The sequence below is a fragment of the Malus domestica genome, chromosome 03, assembly GCF_042453785.1.
Source record: "Malus domestica chromosome 03, GDT2T_hap1".
In the NCBI taxonomy this organism is placed as follows: Eukaryota; Viridiplantae; Streptophyta; class Magnoliopsida; order Rosales; family Rosaceae; genus Malus; species Malus domestica.
Genome location: NC_091663.1, coordinates 20,488,271 through 20,504,944, shown reverse-complemented (window position 1 = coordinate 20,504,944; position 16,674 = coordinate 20,488,271). Strand labels below are relative to the sequence as shown.

Here is a 16,674-nt window from a genome sequence, read left to right as displayed (position 1 = left end):
TTCCTACACCACAAGCTCCAAGAACACCAAAAGGATAAATAAACCATCTCAGTTGAATGGTTTGAACTTTATGACTAGCTCGTAGAGTTACACCTCCTTAATTCAAGAAATTAATGGGAAGATCCTTGTGACTACTATGGCGAACATATTCCACTAACATCATAGTCAATTGACCTCAACAATTTTGTGACTTTTTTTCTTTCTTTCTTAAGGAATAAAGATTAGAATATTTCGCATATATACAAGTTTAACAACACGACATTGGATATGGATCTAACAATCCAAAGCTTCCATCTAAGGCCAACTTGTAATTTATATTTTCAAGGTGTCAACTGACAAATGCATGACAACCCTAAATCTTAACTTGATCAAGACTTGTCTTTCTTTGTAACTACAATCTATGCAGTAATGAAACATTTTGGAAGACACTCTAATTGGCAATCACTTTTGTCCACGAAATGCATATCCTAGACATGGGTAATTTGATAAGATTTAATGAACTATATCTTATTAGAGTTCGTTCTTCTCCTATTAGATAAATTATATCATATGATGCTACTTTCCTTGATACCTATTGTGTTCCTTCCGAGTGCAATATATGGTTAGTATAATGGCACAAGTAAGGGTGTCGAACCACAGAGACTGATTAGACCTCTATAAATTACTAGCCTTGAAAGAACCCTTACTAAACAATGAAAATAATAAATTGAATGTAGGTTTTGTGTTGTTAATGAGAATAACTAAAAATGTAAGAAAAATGTATCAACGAATGATATGTTTATTAAGAAACAATGAGGATGGGTCTAGGGATTTTGATTTCACCATTACAAAACCAACTCCATGTTTACAAAGTTAAACAGTATTCAATTACCAACCTGTTTCTAGAGTTCGTTTTACATATATATGATCAGCCATATGATGTGTGGTTTTGAATAAATTCTCCTAATCTACAATCTAATTGGGATGTTCAACTTTGGTTTCAAATTAAGAGTCTTTAGCATGCAAGAAAACGTTAAAGAACCAAAGAAAATACATGGCAGGATGTTTGCATAGCATTCTCTTCATTCATTCACACGTCTACCAAGATTAAGTATGATGTTTACTATAATCTTGATCAAATGATTTGTAAGAAATCCTAATGGTGATCAATCATTAAAATTAATAAACAAATTTAACGAAAGATTCAGTGAATGAAACAAGAGACAGATTGATGAATTGAATATTTTAACATAAAAACATGGATCAATTATGCAAGGCTGCATCGAAATCCCTAGCTATGAATTTAGTTACACATCATGTTCACAGAGATGAAATTGGAAATACACAACATGAGTGAAAATAAATCAAAGAGAGGGGAAACCCTTAAAGCAATTCTGATGTTAAACTTCTCCAAGAATAGCCTGTCGGGATGAGTCTTCGGTGATGTTGGACTGTATAGAATGGGTGGAGTTTTGAGTGTGGATGAAAAGAGAGAAAAATAGTGACTGAAGTTGTGAAATTCGCTTAGAATGAAAGGTGTATGTGAAAATGGCTAAAAGGCTAGGTTTTATAATGTTAAAAAGCTGTTACAAATTGCCAATACATCCCAGTAATTGGGCATTTAATTCCCACGTTTTTTTTTGCTATTATTGGTCTTATAAAGAGCCATATTCATCACCATATTCAATTTCCACTTTTAATTCGTTGTCTACATCAGCATCCATTTTGCCACTTTTAGCACCATTTTGCCCTATTTGTCCTCAATTGAGCTCCAAAATACGATTAGTTACACACTAACACAAAAGAGGGTAAAATGCAACTAGTTTAACTCAAAAATATCACAAAGGGACTAGGAATGGATGGTATAAATGTATGAAATATATGAGTTATTAATACCTTTCAAGGGAACTCTTCTAAAGCGTTCTTTTCCTTCGATTAAATCTAAGGAGATGAATACTTTAGATGTCTTACTCATTAACTTACATTCTTGAATTCTTTGAAACCTTTTGCAAAGTATTCGGACTTGTGTTTAATTCAACATGCACGATAGTCCAATCGAGAGTGAGCTTCAGTGAATGTCATACAACATGAGTAGTATTATGTAGTGGATATATGACACTAACACCTAAGTGAATTAACCTCAACAACTTTGTGACTCTTTCTTTTTTCTTAAAGAATAAAGATTTGAACATTTCACTCTTATCCAAATTTAACAAGAAGGCATTAGATCCGGATCTAACGACCCAAGGCATTCATCTAAGGCCAACATGTAATTTATGTTTTCAAGGTGTCACAACTTAAAAGGGTTAGTCACTCCTTTGTAACCTTTTGGCTTTAGGCATCATTGTATTCTAAACAACAGACACTACCATATCATCTCTACAATGTAGAGATATTAATCGGATCGCTATCATTATTGTAGAGATAGTTAATCGGATTGCTATCATTATTCATTAATAAAGAGCAATATTATATAAATGATGATGATAAAATATAACTACTTGTTAATTATATTGAATCAATTATTTGGACATATGTATAAGATTGGTTTTAATTTAGATAAACTTTGAGCTTTAATTAATTAAAAGAGGTTCAAGTCACAAGCCCAAATGAGCTTACGTGAAGTACTTGACGCAAGGAGCAAACTCCTTCGCGTCAAGCCCATTACAGGGTGCAGCTATGAGGGTATTATAAATGCCCTTGACTCCTTGATAGAAAACTTATGATTATATTTCTTAATGAATAAGATTACAACAGATGGTTATATATACAACTAATAAACCTATGAAAAATGACAGCTCACCTAACTAATTTACAGCTCATGAAAATTAGCCATAACAGAAAAGTATCTTCTAAGTTTTATCTTTTACAATATTAGCCTTAATATCCCCCCGCAAACTAAACTGAGGGTGGCGAAGAGCAAGTTTATGCCAAAGAAGATGAAACCGAGTCTTGGACAGAGGCTTTGTGCAAATATCAGCAAGTTGATCCTGTGTGCAGATGAAATAGACTGAAAACTCTTTAGACAAAACTTTCTCTCGGATATAGTGGTAATCAAGTTCAACATGCTTGGTCCGAGCATGAAAGACAGGATTCTTAACAAGATGCAGAGCAGAAATATTGTCACACCAGAGCTTAGGAGGAGAGGGAAGTTGCAGACCAACATCAATCAAAAGCTCGTAGATCCAGGTTAGTTTAGCAGCAGAATTAGCTAGCGAACGATACTCAGCTTCAGTTGAAGAGCAGGCCACAGTAAGCTGTTTCTTAGCACTCCAGCTAAGTAAAGAGTTACCTAGAAAGATACAGAAGCCACCAGTTGATCGTCGATCCAGGTGACAGCCGGCCCAATCAGCATCAGAAAAGGCATTGATGCGAAAAGGTGTGGCAGTTTTAGAAAACCACAGACCAAGCTCAAGAGTACCCTTTAGGTACCTAAGAATTCGCTTGACAGTTTGAAGATGTGATTCCCTTAGTTGATGCATGAACTGACACACCAAGTTGACTGCAAAGGAAAGGTCAGGCCTAAACCAAGTGAGGTATTGCAACCCACCAACAAGAGATCGATATTCCGTAGGATCAGATAATAAAGGAGACTCATGATCCAGAGAAGAAGTGCTAAGGGGAGTTGCACAAGGTTTGGCACTATCCATTTTGGATTTTTGAAGCATATCCAAAATGTATTTTGTCTGAGAAATAAAAATACCAGAGGATGATTGTTTTACTTCAATGCTAAGAAAATAGTGAAGAAGGCCCAAATCCTTGATAGGAAACAAAGCACTGAGCTGAGAAATAGTAGCTTGACAAGCTTGAGCATCAGGACCGGTAACAAGGATATCATCAACATATATAAGAATGAATACCAAGGTAGAATCCTTTTTAACAAAAAGAGAATGATCATTCTGCGAACCATGGAAACCAAGAGAGGAAAGAGCAGAATAGAGTTTCTCATACCATGCCCGAAGAGCTTGTTTAAGCCCATACAAGGATTTGTGTAGTTGACAAACATGAGTTGGCTTTGTAGGATCTTCAAAGCCGGAAGGCTGAACCATAAACACAGATTCAAAGAGGGTCTCATGCAAAAAAGCATTGCTGACCTCCAATTGATTGAGAAACCAATCGAATTGAGCTGCCATAGTAAGAAGTAACCGAATAGTGACAGGTTTTGCATCTGGACTGAAAGTCTCTGTATAATTCAGACCTTGTTGTTGATGAAACCCTTTGGCAACAAGCCGGGCTTTGTACCGGGCAATAGTACCATCGGGGTTCCTCTTGATGCGGAAAATCCATTTGCAACCTACCAAGTTTTGAGAGGGCTTGGATGGAACAAGAGACCAAGTTCCAGTGTTGAGCAAGGCATTGTATTCTTCCTGCATAGCCTGTCGCCAATGAGAGTGTTTGGAGGCTTGTAAGTAGGTATGTGGAATATAGTATAGGGATAGAGAAGATGGAAAGGGATGTTTGGTGGTTGTGTAGGCTTTAGGCTTGTTAATCCCTGATTTAGAGCGGGTTTGCATAGGGTGATTATTAACTGGAGGTGAAAAATGGTGAGGAACTTGAGGTGGCAGAGAATGGGAGGAGGGTGGGGAAGGAGGGGGTGCATGATTAGGATTAGAAGAAGAGAAAGAAAGGGACTGAGACAAAGATGTGGGAACAGGATTGGTAAAGGTTAAAGATGTGGGAATAGGATTGGGATAGGTACTTAGAGGGGGAGACAGAGAGGGAGAGTTGGGAATGTGATGAAAAGGAAAGTGGAGTTCATCAAAAAGTATATGACGGGAGACATAAATCCTTCGAGTAACAACATCGAGACACTTGTAACCTTTATGTTGCAAACTGTACCTCAAAAATACACAAGGCTGACTTTTTAGATCAAGTTTCAAGTGAACATAAGGTTTTAACCAGGGAAAGCACTTGTAGCCAAATATTTTGAGTGTATGATAATCCGGAGATTTGTGAAAGAGAGATTCCCAGGGAGAACCCTTTAAGGCAGTGGGAAGCCGATTAATCAAATATATAACTGTAGCAAAGGCATCAATCCAAAATTCATGGGGAACTTTAGAGGTAGTAAGAAGGGTTCTTGGGGTCTCAACGATGTGCATGTGCTTCCTTTCAGCATAACCATTCTGTTCCGGGGTGTGGGGACAGGTAAGTTGATGTACGATACCATGTGTTTTCAAGAAACTGGAGAATTGAGTACTGGTAAATTCCCCACCAGAATCGGATTGCAGAGTCACAATCATAGTGCACAGAAGATTCTCAACCATAGATTTGAATTGAGTAAACACAATGAAAGCTTCAGACTTGTATTTAAGTGGAAAGAACCAACAATATTTGGAGAAATCATCAACAAAAATGATATAGTATCGAAAACCTTGAACATAACTAACTGGTGATGGTCCCCATATATTAGTATGTAAAAGCTCCAAAGACTTGCTTGATGAACAAGAAACAGAAGGAAATGGTAATTTTGAACATTTTCCCATTGCACAACTGGAACACAAAGACTGATGGGAACTACCAGTGAAAGAAATACAAGAAGTTGAAGCAATCTTATTCATTATTCTAGATGAAGGATGGCCTAATCTTTGATGCCATATATCCTAAGATGCCTTGGATGTTGCTGCAAAAACATGTTGAGTACCAGCAGAAGAAATTGTAGTAGGAAAGGGATAGAATCCGTCGCGTACAGGTCCGTTAAAAAGCACATTCTCCGAAGAAAGGTCCTTCACAAGAAAGTGGAAAGGATATAGATGAACTGAGCATTGATTATCAAGAATGAATTTGTTGGCAGAAAGAAAATCTTGCTTTAATGCAGGAACATGTAAAACATTCTTAAGATCAAAACAGTGAGTATTAGTAGAGACACGAGAAGAGCCAAGATGAAGAATAGGCAAACCTTTGCCATCGCCAATGTAGACCTGTTTAGGACCAGAGTAGGATTCAGGATTTTGCAGTTTGGCATAAGAGTTTGTCATGTGAGAAGAAGCTCTAGAATCAAGCAACCAGGTATGTTGAGATGGAGAGGTAGTAGCACAAAACGCAAATTGGGATGGAGCACCAAAATTAGGGTTGAGGCGCTGAGAACACTTCATAGCTTCATGGTCAAATTGCTTGCAAATTTGACAAGTCAGTCTTCTGCCATAAGTAAAGGAATTGGAATTGTTGTTGAATCTGAAGCCACGATTCTGAGAATACCGCTGATTATTAGGCCTGGTGTAGTGATTATGTTGATTGTTACCCCTGAAATTTCCTCGATTCTGCGAATTTCGGAGATGCGAGCCACGGCCTTGATTGGAAGAAAAATTGGAGGAACTCTGAGCAATGTAAGCCTGAGAATTAGGTGGATCAGTAGGTGTAGGCAAAATACCAGTAGAAGTATTGAAGGCTTGGATCAGTGCAGAGGAAAATTTCTTTCGATTTTCGATCTGAATTTCTTTGCTCAACAAAAGACCGTGTAGTTCATCAAGAGTTGTAGATCCAACTCGGAATTGAACAGCATCAACAAATGAGTCAAATTCATGAGGTAAACCATGAAGTGTGATAGAAATTAACTCAGAATTATCAACCGGAGCACCAGCGCTGGCCAAAGCGTCAGCAGTTTCTTCAATTCGTTGAAGAAACAAGGCGGCGGAGGACTCGCCTTTGGTAATGGTGCGAAGCCGAGATCGGAGCTCATGAATGTGAGAGTGCGACACCGTCGCAAGTCTTGATTCAAGTTTAGCCTAGAGCTCGCGAGAAGAATTGACACCAACAGTATAAGGAATCAATGAATCAGAAAGAGTCGAATTTATCCAGATTAGGATATTCTGATCATTTTCATACCAAGAAACAAAATCAGGATTTAAGGTAGAAGTGATATTTCCAGAGGAATCACAGAGGTACTTCGGCGGAGCCACCTGAGATCCATCGACAATACCGGTGAGATTATAGCGCTGGAAGATCGGAGCAAATAGCACACTCCAGGTGAGATAGTTGGTGGTAGTGAGCTTAATCGGCACCATTGAACCAATATTCTGGATAGTAATGGAAGAAGGTGACGAAGAAACGGCTGGAGAAGGAGGAGAAAGAGAGACATTATCAGAGGAAGGAGATGCAGACGCCGCCATTGATGACGATTAGGGTTATGATTTGGGGAAGAAAGAGGCGGTGTGAAAGCAGTTTAGGGAAAAAGGATCGAGAGAAAGTCGTGAGACAGATGGCGAGAGATACCATGATAGAAAACTTATGATTATATTTCTTAATGAATAAGATTACAACATATGGTTATATATACAACCAATAAACCTATGAAAAATGACAGCTCACCTAACTAATTTACAGCTCATGAAAATCAGCCATAACAGAAAAGTATCTTCTAAGTTTTATCTTTTACAATATTAGCCTTAATACTCCTCTCATGTATAATACACACCGAAGAGTTGTCGCTAGAGAAAAGAAAGAAAGAAATAAAAGAAAAAAATAAAAAATAACAAACCTAGCCAAATAACACCCCACAGTGCTGCCTATAAACATTGATCCAAGTTAGCACATTTAAGAGGCTTTGCGCTATTGATCATGAAGAGAAAGAACACTAATACAAGGATGATCATGTAGAGCAGCATATGTGTGATTAAGGATTCACATTAGTAAACTCTTTTTATTTTAATTTATTGTTTTATCAATTACAACCAACCGGATATATAACTACAATTACATATTGTATGTTAATTTATTTATTTTTGCTGCATATTTAATTATAAGAATTAAATTGATATCAATTATATGCCTGGAAACACAATAAATATATTCAAACATGAATGCACAACTAAAACCCCTCGATGCATTCACAAATCCTTTCTCTTCTCTACTATCCTTTTTTTTTTTCTGCAAATTCTATACAACACAATAGAAAATCAAAACGAATAAAATGATGGAACTCGGTTGGTCAAATTCTTCTCTCTCTACCTTTTGCACTGTTTGAAATTCAAGCTAGGTTTGAGTTGTAGCTTCAAGTAAGAAAGCTAGACAACTAGGTGCAATTTAAATTGATACAGAATCTTCCCAATCCCATTTCGTTTCGGTCCGATCCAAACCAAAAAATTGATACAAGGTGTTAACAGTGCAATAGTAGGGGCAGCAAACGGTCCAATAGAAGTTAACTGGGGTTTTTCTTTATTTATTTTTTATTTTTTATTTTTATAAATCCAATTGGATTTTTTCCTTACTATCACAAGGTGTGAATGTCTCAACTAAAAATCTCAAGGAGTTAATACAGAACGTTCATTGCTTCATATTTTATCAAATCCGGGATCAAACTGTAAGACAGTAAACAAATACCTCAACATGTATATAGGATTACAGTAGATGCAGACAAACATCCATTAGTGTGATGATAAGTAGTAGACTGCAAATGAGACATGGTTGTTGAATGAGAGGAGGCCTTCTACTCTCAGCACTCAGTATGTTTTATGCTTTATGAATATGGTTTAGCACAATGGAGAGAACGATATGTATGAGAGCATGGACACTTATTTATATATTTAGGAATCTTTTGTTAAAAAAAATAGGTTTCTCTTGATCTAGCATATTATAAGAAAGAGATAATAGCCAAATTATAATATTTCCCACCATTATATCAATTTGAGAAACAGTTATCTTATCTCTACACCTTACTAAAAAAATATCTCTATTAAACTTTCAAGTTTGCCCTTAAACAAAGAATAAAAAATAAAATAAAATAAAATCACCAAACATTGATGTTTTCATCTTTACACCCAATAACTAAAAATGTGCATATGTACGAAAGAAAAACAAAATCACCAAACAATAGTTTACATAAACGAGAAGTGATCAGAACAACTACCTAACAAAAAAGTTACCTGACAAATAGATGAGAATCAGAAATTTCAAACGCATCTGTGATCGGAGAAACATCTAAAAGCGCAGCAGCCCGTGGTAGTATGATCTTCGCAAATGAACCTGAAGTAGTGATTACATGCGAGAACCCGCCTTTCTGCTGAACCAAATGGATCAGTCTATCCTAAGGTTCTGCTAGAGGATGACTAAATTTCTCAGAATCAGCCCCAAGCACCTGCACAAGCAGTTATCAATCACACACCAGAACACTTTCCATATTTCAAAATCCCATATAATCACATGCGTCAGTAACCCTTTTGGAAATATAAAGGGAGCCGTTTGATAACTCTTTTGTTTTCAATTTTCAACTTTTTGAAAACTAAAAAACTTGTTTGGTAACTAGATGCTATATACTAAAAACTGAAAACTGAAAAGGAAGCTTTTTTCTTATATAGCAAGAATTTGTTTCATGTTCAACGAATTGGTAAGAAGTTTTCTACGCTGAAATTATAAATGAGGGCTAATAAGGTTTTCTAGCAAACTGACTCTAATGAACTCGAGAGAATATTTTGATGTTATTGGAGTGGGTTTTGCCGGAAATAATGGAGGAGTTTAGTGGTGTGCCAGTTTTTGAGTTATTGGGTGTAGAGATAAAAAAACCAATGTTTATTTTCCCTTCTTTTCTTGTTCTTATTTATTTAAGGGTAAACTTGGAAGTTTAGTTGTTACAGCCCGTCCCGGAAAATTATTCTCATGGATGGGAAATGTCGAGAATACCCTTAAACGTTTCATGGAATTTAATATTAGGGTTTATTTGGTTGCCCTAGCTTATTTTTGGATAATTTGGGACTTAGACTTTTTGTTTGGCTGTAGATGTGGGTTTGGTGATGTGTTAGTGTGAGGGCCACACACACACACCCAAAAATTTCTCTCTCACCCTCCCGTACTCTCTCTCTCTCTTTTCTTCTCTCTTGTACATACTACACCCAAAACCCATCGAAAGTGTGAAGATCGAGGGTGTGAAGCACACCATTGTGTTCGTGAGAACCATACGAGTTGAATGGTACCATTTTCAGGTAAGAACTCCTTTGAAAACTCGTGAAATCTGAACCCCGATTTGAGGTACTATTCATGCTCACGTAAAATGTTGATTTTTAGGGAATTTTAAGGACATAGGAAGCTTTAGGAGGTCCTAAGGAAGCTCGGAGTGGTTCGTTGGGTGAAATTGGACGTCGGGATCGTGAGTTTCAAGCTTGGCCAGATTTTGTGGAATTTCTCCGGCGAGATTCCGTGACTTTTGGAGCTTCAAATTGGTAAGGAAATGTTCTTCAAGTTGTAAGCTTCATTTTGGTGCAAATGTCGTAGGAAATTGATGAAAAACGAGTGAGATATAGCGATTTGAAAAATTCCCAGTTTTTCAGCGACGGCGACGGTCGTTGGAGTCTGAGGTTGAAGACGACGAAATATTCCGTCAATTCTGACAGAATATTCTGACGATGTCAGTTAAGTTTAACAGAATTTGTTAGGATTTAGCGGAATATTCCCTAACTGCCGTTACTGTTTCCGTTAAGGTTTCCTGCGCGTGGCCGCGCGTCTTGCCATGCACTCGCCGGCATGTGGCGGCGCGTGGGTGGATGAAAAATTATTTTAAAATTTTGGGGACGATCCTGAGATTGTATAGGTCACTGTGGTATATTCATACCCAATTTGAGCTATGTATGAGAAGTTATTAGCTAGTTTTGCCTATGTGCTTTAAATAACGTTTTTATAGTTAATTCGCATATAGGTGAGACTTATCCCGAGGACGAGTGCGTTCACAGGTGACTCGGGGGCTACGACCCTTCGACATACCAGTGAGTGGGCTTTTGGTTTTTAGTATATATTTATATACTTTATATTTTCCCAGAAAATATGTTTAAATGAAAATATGCCTTGAATGCCATGCATATCAATTTACAATTCGTATATGAATTGATATATGATGCATTATATATATAATTGTGGTGTTGTGGACTCTCAGGTAAGCTCAGGTGAGTGATGTGATAAAAGTTAAGCATTCAAATTAAACCCTCTTGTTGTCAAATCATAGTATAAATGCAAGTAGGGATCGTTCTAAACCGGGGATTAGGAGGGCTTGCTAAAACCTCTAAACTGACTTAAAAACATAAAAACAAAGTTAAAAACGTTTGAATAGACTCAAGGGACTCAAAACAGGTTCAAGAGACTTAAAACACACTAAAAAGCTTCAAAACACACTAAAAACACTTAAAAACAGTGAGAAACAACATTGGAAGTGATAGGTGAATAAAACCCACGAATTTGCATCAAAAACACTTATTTACCCCCCCCCCACACTTAAATCAAACATTGTCCTCAATGTTTAACATAAACTCACATAAAAACAATTAAACAAGCAACACATAAACATGGAAAAATAAGGGCAGCAAGGAGAAAGGTTGAAAAAAGCAAATCTGGATTTAGAGCTGAGTCTAGGTGTTCTTTTATTGGCATGGGTTGCCTCCCACGAAGCGCTTGCTTTAACGTCATGCAGCCAGACGACTACCATCCTTCAAGCATCTTTGGAGCCCACGGCATGGAGGGGTAGTTCCTCTACCACATGCTCCTCAAACAGGTCATAATAGGGCTTCAAACGATGCCCATTCACCTTGAACTCGTGGCCGGTTTTCAAGCTTTGGACTTGGACTGCACCATGAGGAAAAACATTAGTAACAACAAAGGGTCCAATCCACTTAGAACGTAACTTACCGGGGAATAACCAAAGGTGAGAATCAAAGAGGAGCACTTTCTGCCCCTTGGAGAATGTCTTTGTACGAAACATCTTGTCATGATACGCCTTGGTCTTATCCTTGTAAATCCGAGCATTCTCGTAAGCTTCATGCCTAATCTCCTCGAGTTCATTCAATTGGAGCTTTCTATGAACTCCAGCAGCATCTAGATCCATGTTGAAGGTCTTCACAGCCCAATGTGCCTTGTGCTCTAACTCGACAGGCAAATGACATGGCTTACCATAGATGAGTCGAAAATGTGACATACCAAGGGGAGTTTTGTAGGCCGTACGATAAACCCACAATGCATTGTCTAAGCGCAAGCTCCAATCCTTCCTTGTTGGCCCCACGGTTTTCTCTAGAACTTGCTTGATATCCCTATTTGAAACCTCAGCTTGCCCATTGGTTTGAGGATGATAAGGTGTTGAAACCTTATGCTTAACATTGTACTTCTTGAGCAAAGCCTCAATGGTTCGATTACAAAAATGGGAGCCTCCATCACTGATTAGAACTCTAGGCATTCCAAACCTAGCAAAAATGTTAGTTTTCACGAAATTTGCAACCAACTTAGAATCGTTAATACGGGTGGCTTTTGCTTCCACCCATTTGGAAACATAATCAGCAGCTAGCAAGATATAAGTGAAACCATAAGATGGAAGGAAAGGACCCATGAAGTCAATACCCCAAACGTGAAAAATTTCAACAACGGAAATGGGTTGCTGCGGCATTTGATCCTTGGTACCTATATTTCCCGTTCTTTGGCACCGATCACATGTTAGACAATAAGTTCTAGCATTTTTAAACAAAGTGGGCCAATAAAATCCACATTCAAGAACCTTTAATGCCATTCTTTGAGTGCCAAAATGTCCACGACAAGCATAAGTATGACAAAATCTTAGAATCGAAAGAAATTCACAATCATGCACACATCTACGCAAAATCTGATTAGAGCAATACTTCCACAAATAGGGATCATCCCAAACATAGAATCATGCATCTTTTCGAAGTTTATCACATTGGTGCTTGGTAAGAGTGCTTGGAACTTGTTTAGACACTAAGTAATTCACTAGATCGACATACCAAGGTTCACTTACCTCAATGGACAACAACTGCTCATCGGGGAAAGTTTCAGGGATAGGCACAACATGCTTTTGCTCATCATGGACCATTCGGCTTAGGTGGTCAGCCACCACATTCTCGCTTTCTTTCTTGTCTCGGATTTCGATGTCAACTTCTTGAAAAAGAAGCATCCAACGAATGAGCCTAGGTTTTGCTTCCTTCTTCGTTAGTAAGTACTTCAAAGCTGCATGATCAGTATAAACAATCACTTTAGTTCCAATCAAATAAGACCGAAACTTATCTAAAGCAAAGACAACAGCAAGAAGTTCTTTTTCCGTTGTGGAGTAGTTCAATTGGGCATCATTGAGGGTCCGAGAGGCATAGTATATGACATGCGGCTGCTTTTCTTTTCTTTGGCCCAAAACAGCGCCTAATGCATAGTCAGATGCATCGCACATAAGCTCGAAATGAAGGCTCCAATCAAGAGGAACAATGATAGGGGCCGAAGTTAGCTTATTTTTTAGTTGGTTGAATGCTGATGCACATTCCTCATCAAACTTGAAGCGCACATCTTTTTGAAGCAATCGGCAAAGGGGGTTGGAAATCTTGGAAAAATCCTTGATGAAACGCCTATAGAACCCTGCATGGCCAAGAAACGAACGAACCTCTCTAACCGAAGTAAGAGAGGGTAAGTGACGTACAAGGTCTATTTTTTTATTTATCCACTTCAATTCCTTTTTCTGAAACTATATGGCCTAAAACTATACCTTGTTTAATCATAAAATGACATTTTTCCCAATTCAACACAAGATTAGTTTCAACACATCGTTTCAAGATTAAGGTCAGATTATCCAAACAATTAGCAAAAGAATCCCCAAATACACTGAAATCATCCATAAATACCTCAATGATCTTCTCAACATAATCAGATAATATACTTACCATACACATTTGGAAAGTGGCAGGTGCGTTGCATAGGCCGAATGGCATGCGACGATAAGCAAACGTTCCAAAGGGACACGTGAATGTGGTCTTCTCTTGATCATTCGGTGGTATCACAATTTGGTTATATCTAGAATATCCATCAAGAAAACAATAAAAAGCACGACCGGCTAACCTTTCAAGCATTTGGTCGATGAATGGCAAAGGAAAGTGATCTTTCCTTGTTGTGGCGTTTAGCTTCCTATAGTCAATACAAACATGCCATCCAGTTTGAATTCGTGTAGGCACCAACTCGTTCTCTTCATTCTTGACAACAGTAACCCCAGACTTCTTGGAAACGACTTGAATTGGTGAAACCCAACGGCTATTAGAGATAGGATAGATCACGCCACAATCTAATAGCTTGATTATTTTCTTCTTCACAACTTCCATCATAGGAGGGCTGAGACGGCTTTAAGCCTCTCGGGATGGTTTAGTCCCCTCCTCAAGAAGTATACGGTGCATGCAAGTGGTGGGGCTAATTCCCCTAATGCCAGCCAAGGTCCACCCTATGGCTGTTTTGTACTCTCGTAGCACCTTCACAAGCTTTTCTTCTTCATGTGTTGTGAGACTTGAAGAAACAATGACATGCAATGTTTCGTCATTTCCTAAGAACACATACTTCAAATGGTCCGGCAACGGCTTAAGTTCAAGAGTAGGTGCCTGAACAACAGAAGGTAACATCTTAGTAGAAACTAAACTTGAAATTAAGAACGGAGCCTTACCATAGTGTCATGGAAGTGACTTAAGGGCAGCCACAACCTCCACAACTTCCTCATTAAAGGGCACGGCATTAGGTTCCTCAATCTAGCCGTGGGATTGTATTGCTCCAATGTTTGGGTTTTTTAGTTCTATGCACTTCGTAATGGCTATGTCAAGGGCATCCTCGTTCAATTCCTCAAGATACTCATGTGCCAAAGAATCAATGATATCAATAGAAAAACATGAATGGTCATCAACGAGATATCTCATAGTTTCAGAAATATTAAAATCGATAACTTCCCCATCGAATTCCATCGTCAAAGTGCCCTTGAATACATCAATCTTTGTTTGGGCTGTCTTCATGAATGGCCTACCAAGGAGAATTAGCAGAGAGGTGGAATGGGCTGAATCTTCCATGTCTAAAATGTAAAAATCAGCCGGGAAGATCAAATGGTTCACCTGCACTAAAACGTCCTCCAATACTCCTTTTGGATAAGCGTTAGAACGATCAGCCAATTGTATGATCACACCATCCTTTTTCACTTCACCCAAATTCATAGATTCATAAATAGAATAAGGCATGACATTTATAGATGCACCTAAGTCAAGCATTGCATGTTCAAATCGAGTAGTGCCAATTATACAAAGAATTGTAAAACTACCGGGATCTTTGCATTTGGTAGGTAGTTTACGTTGCAATACAGCTGAAACATTTTCACTTATCTTAACTACCTTTTTGTTCGACATTCTTCTCTTGGTTGTGCACAGCTCCTTGAGAAATTTGGCATATTTCGAGACTTGTTTAATTGCCTCAATGAGTGGAATGTTTACTTGCACTTTTTCTAGAATGTCCTTCTCATTCTCATCATTCTTCGATTGCATGAACCTACGAGGAAAAGGAACATTGGTCAGATTAGTAGTAAGTGAATTTGAACTCAACTTACCTTGTTTGGCCGAGTTATGAGTGATAGGGGCCTGCGGCATAGGTTGTTTCACCCTTGCCGTGGGTGTGCTAATGCTTCCCTCCTCTTCTTGTAGCTTGTCATCCTCTTTTTGGGCAGATTTGAGAGTGTCGGACTCACTTCCAACTTCTTTTCCACTATGCAACATGATGGCTTTGGCAGATTGGAATCCTCCATTCGGATTCACATTTGTTGAACTAGGTAACTTACCTTGTTCTCTACTAAATTGCCCCATGAATTCAGCCATTTGTCCCATTTGTTTCTTCAAATCTTCCACCTCCTTGGCTTGATTTTGCATGCCCTGCGCCACATTGGTTAGCAATTGAACAAGTTGATCATTATCCATAGGCGAACCTGTTCTAGATTGGGCCGGAAGTGGTTGATTTTGTTGATATAGCCGTGGGAACCCAGGGGGGTTTTGCCAAAATCCCCCTTATTGTGCAGGTTGTTGTGGCTCTGTCCACTTCATATTAGGGTGATCTCTCTATCCGGGGTTGTATGTGTTCGAGTATAGATCGTATTTGGTTTGATTTTGGCCTTGGAATCCAATAGCATTGGCAGTTTCCCGTCCACCATTCTCGATCAATTGAGGGCACTTCTCTGATGGATGCCCTTGGATGGAGCACACAGTGCAAACTTGATTTTCTTGAGCTTTTGCCCCAATTACAACCTGAGACACAAGAGAAGTAAGATTAGCTAATTGTGATTGAATTTCAGAAATTGCACTTACCTCATTCACACTATGTTGTTATGGGCTTTCTCTTTGTCCAACACCCTCATATTGTTGTGCATTGTGTGCTCGGTTTGCAATTAGAATCTTAGCAGCCACCGGAGTCATGTCAACCAACGCACCACCCACCGAGGCGTCTAGCATTTGACGTTCAATGGGGAGGAGTCATTCGTAGAAGTATTGAATGAGCAGCTCATCCTTCATTTGGTGCTGTAGAGATGAAGCAACAAGAGTTTTAAAACGTTTATAATAAGCTGGAAATGACTCACCTTGATTTTGTTGGATGCCACTAATCTGTTTCCTCAAGAGAATGACTCTTGAAGTTGGGAAAAATTTCTCCAAGAATGCTCGTTTCATACTCTTCCCAATATGTAACCGTCCCAGGTGCTAGTTCGTACAACCAATCTTTAGCTTTGTCCATTAGAGAGAATGGAAAAGCTTTCATCTTCAAAATGCTGCCATCGACATTCACCGGGGTCATGCTTGAACAAACTACTTCAAACTCCGACGTGCTTGTTTGGATCCTCCATGGACAGCTCATGGTACTTCGGAATGTGATGCAACAAGCTTAACTTCAATTCAAATTCTTCCATCTTTCCTTGGGCTGCCGGCGGGTATTAGATGCATAGAGGTGCGGCAT

General features: G+C 38.6%; 1 protein-coding gene across 1 annotated transcript; it reads right to left on the bottom strand.

The window, feature by feature from the left end:
- Positions 1–14,447: 14,447 nt before the first annotated feature.
- On the bottom strand, positions 14,448–15,650 carry LOC139194711 (uncharacterized). The gene has a single exon (XM_070819614.1). It carries the CDS (start codon positions 15,648–15,650, stop codon positions 14,448–14,450), a length of 1,203 nt encoding a protein of 400 aa, XP_070675715.1.
- Positions 15,651–16,674: the final 1,024 nt, after the last annotated feature.

Bases quoted from the DNA above. Each gene is read 5' to 3' on its own strand.
- LOC139194711 (XM_070819614.1), bottom strand. From the start codon at position 15,650: ATGGATAATGATCAACTTGTTCAATTGCTAACCAATGTGGCGCAGGGC.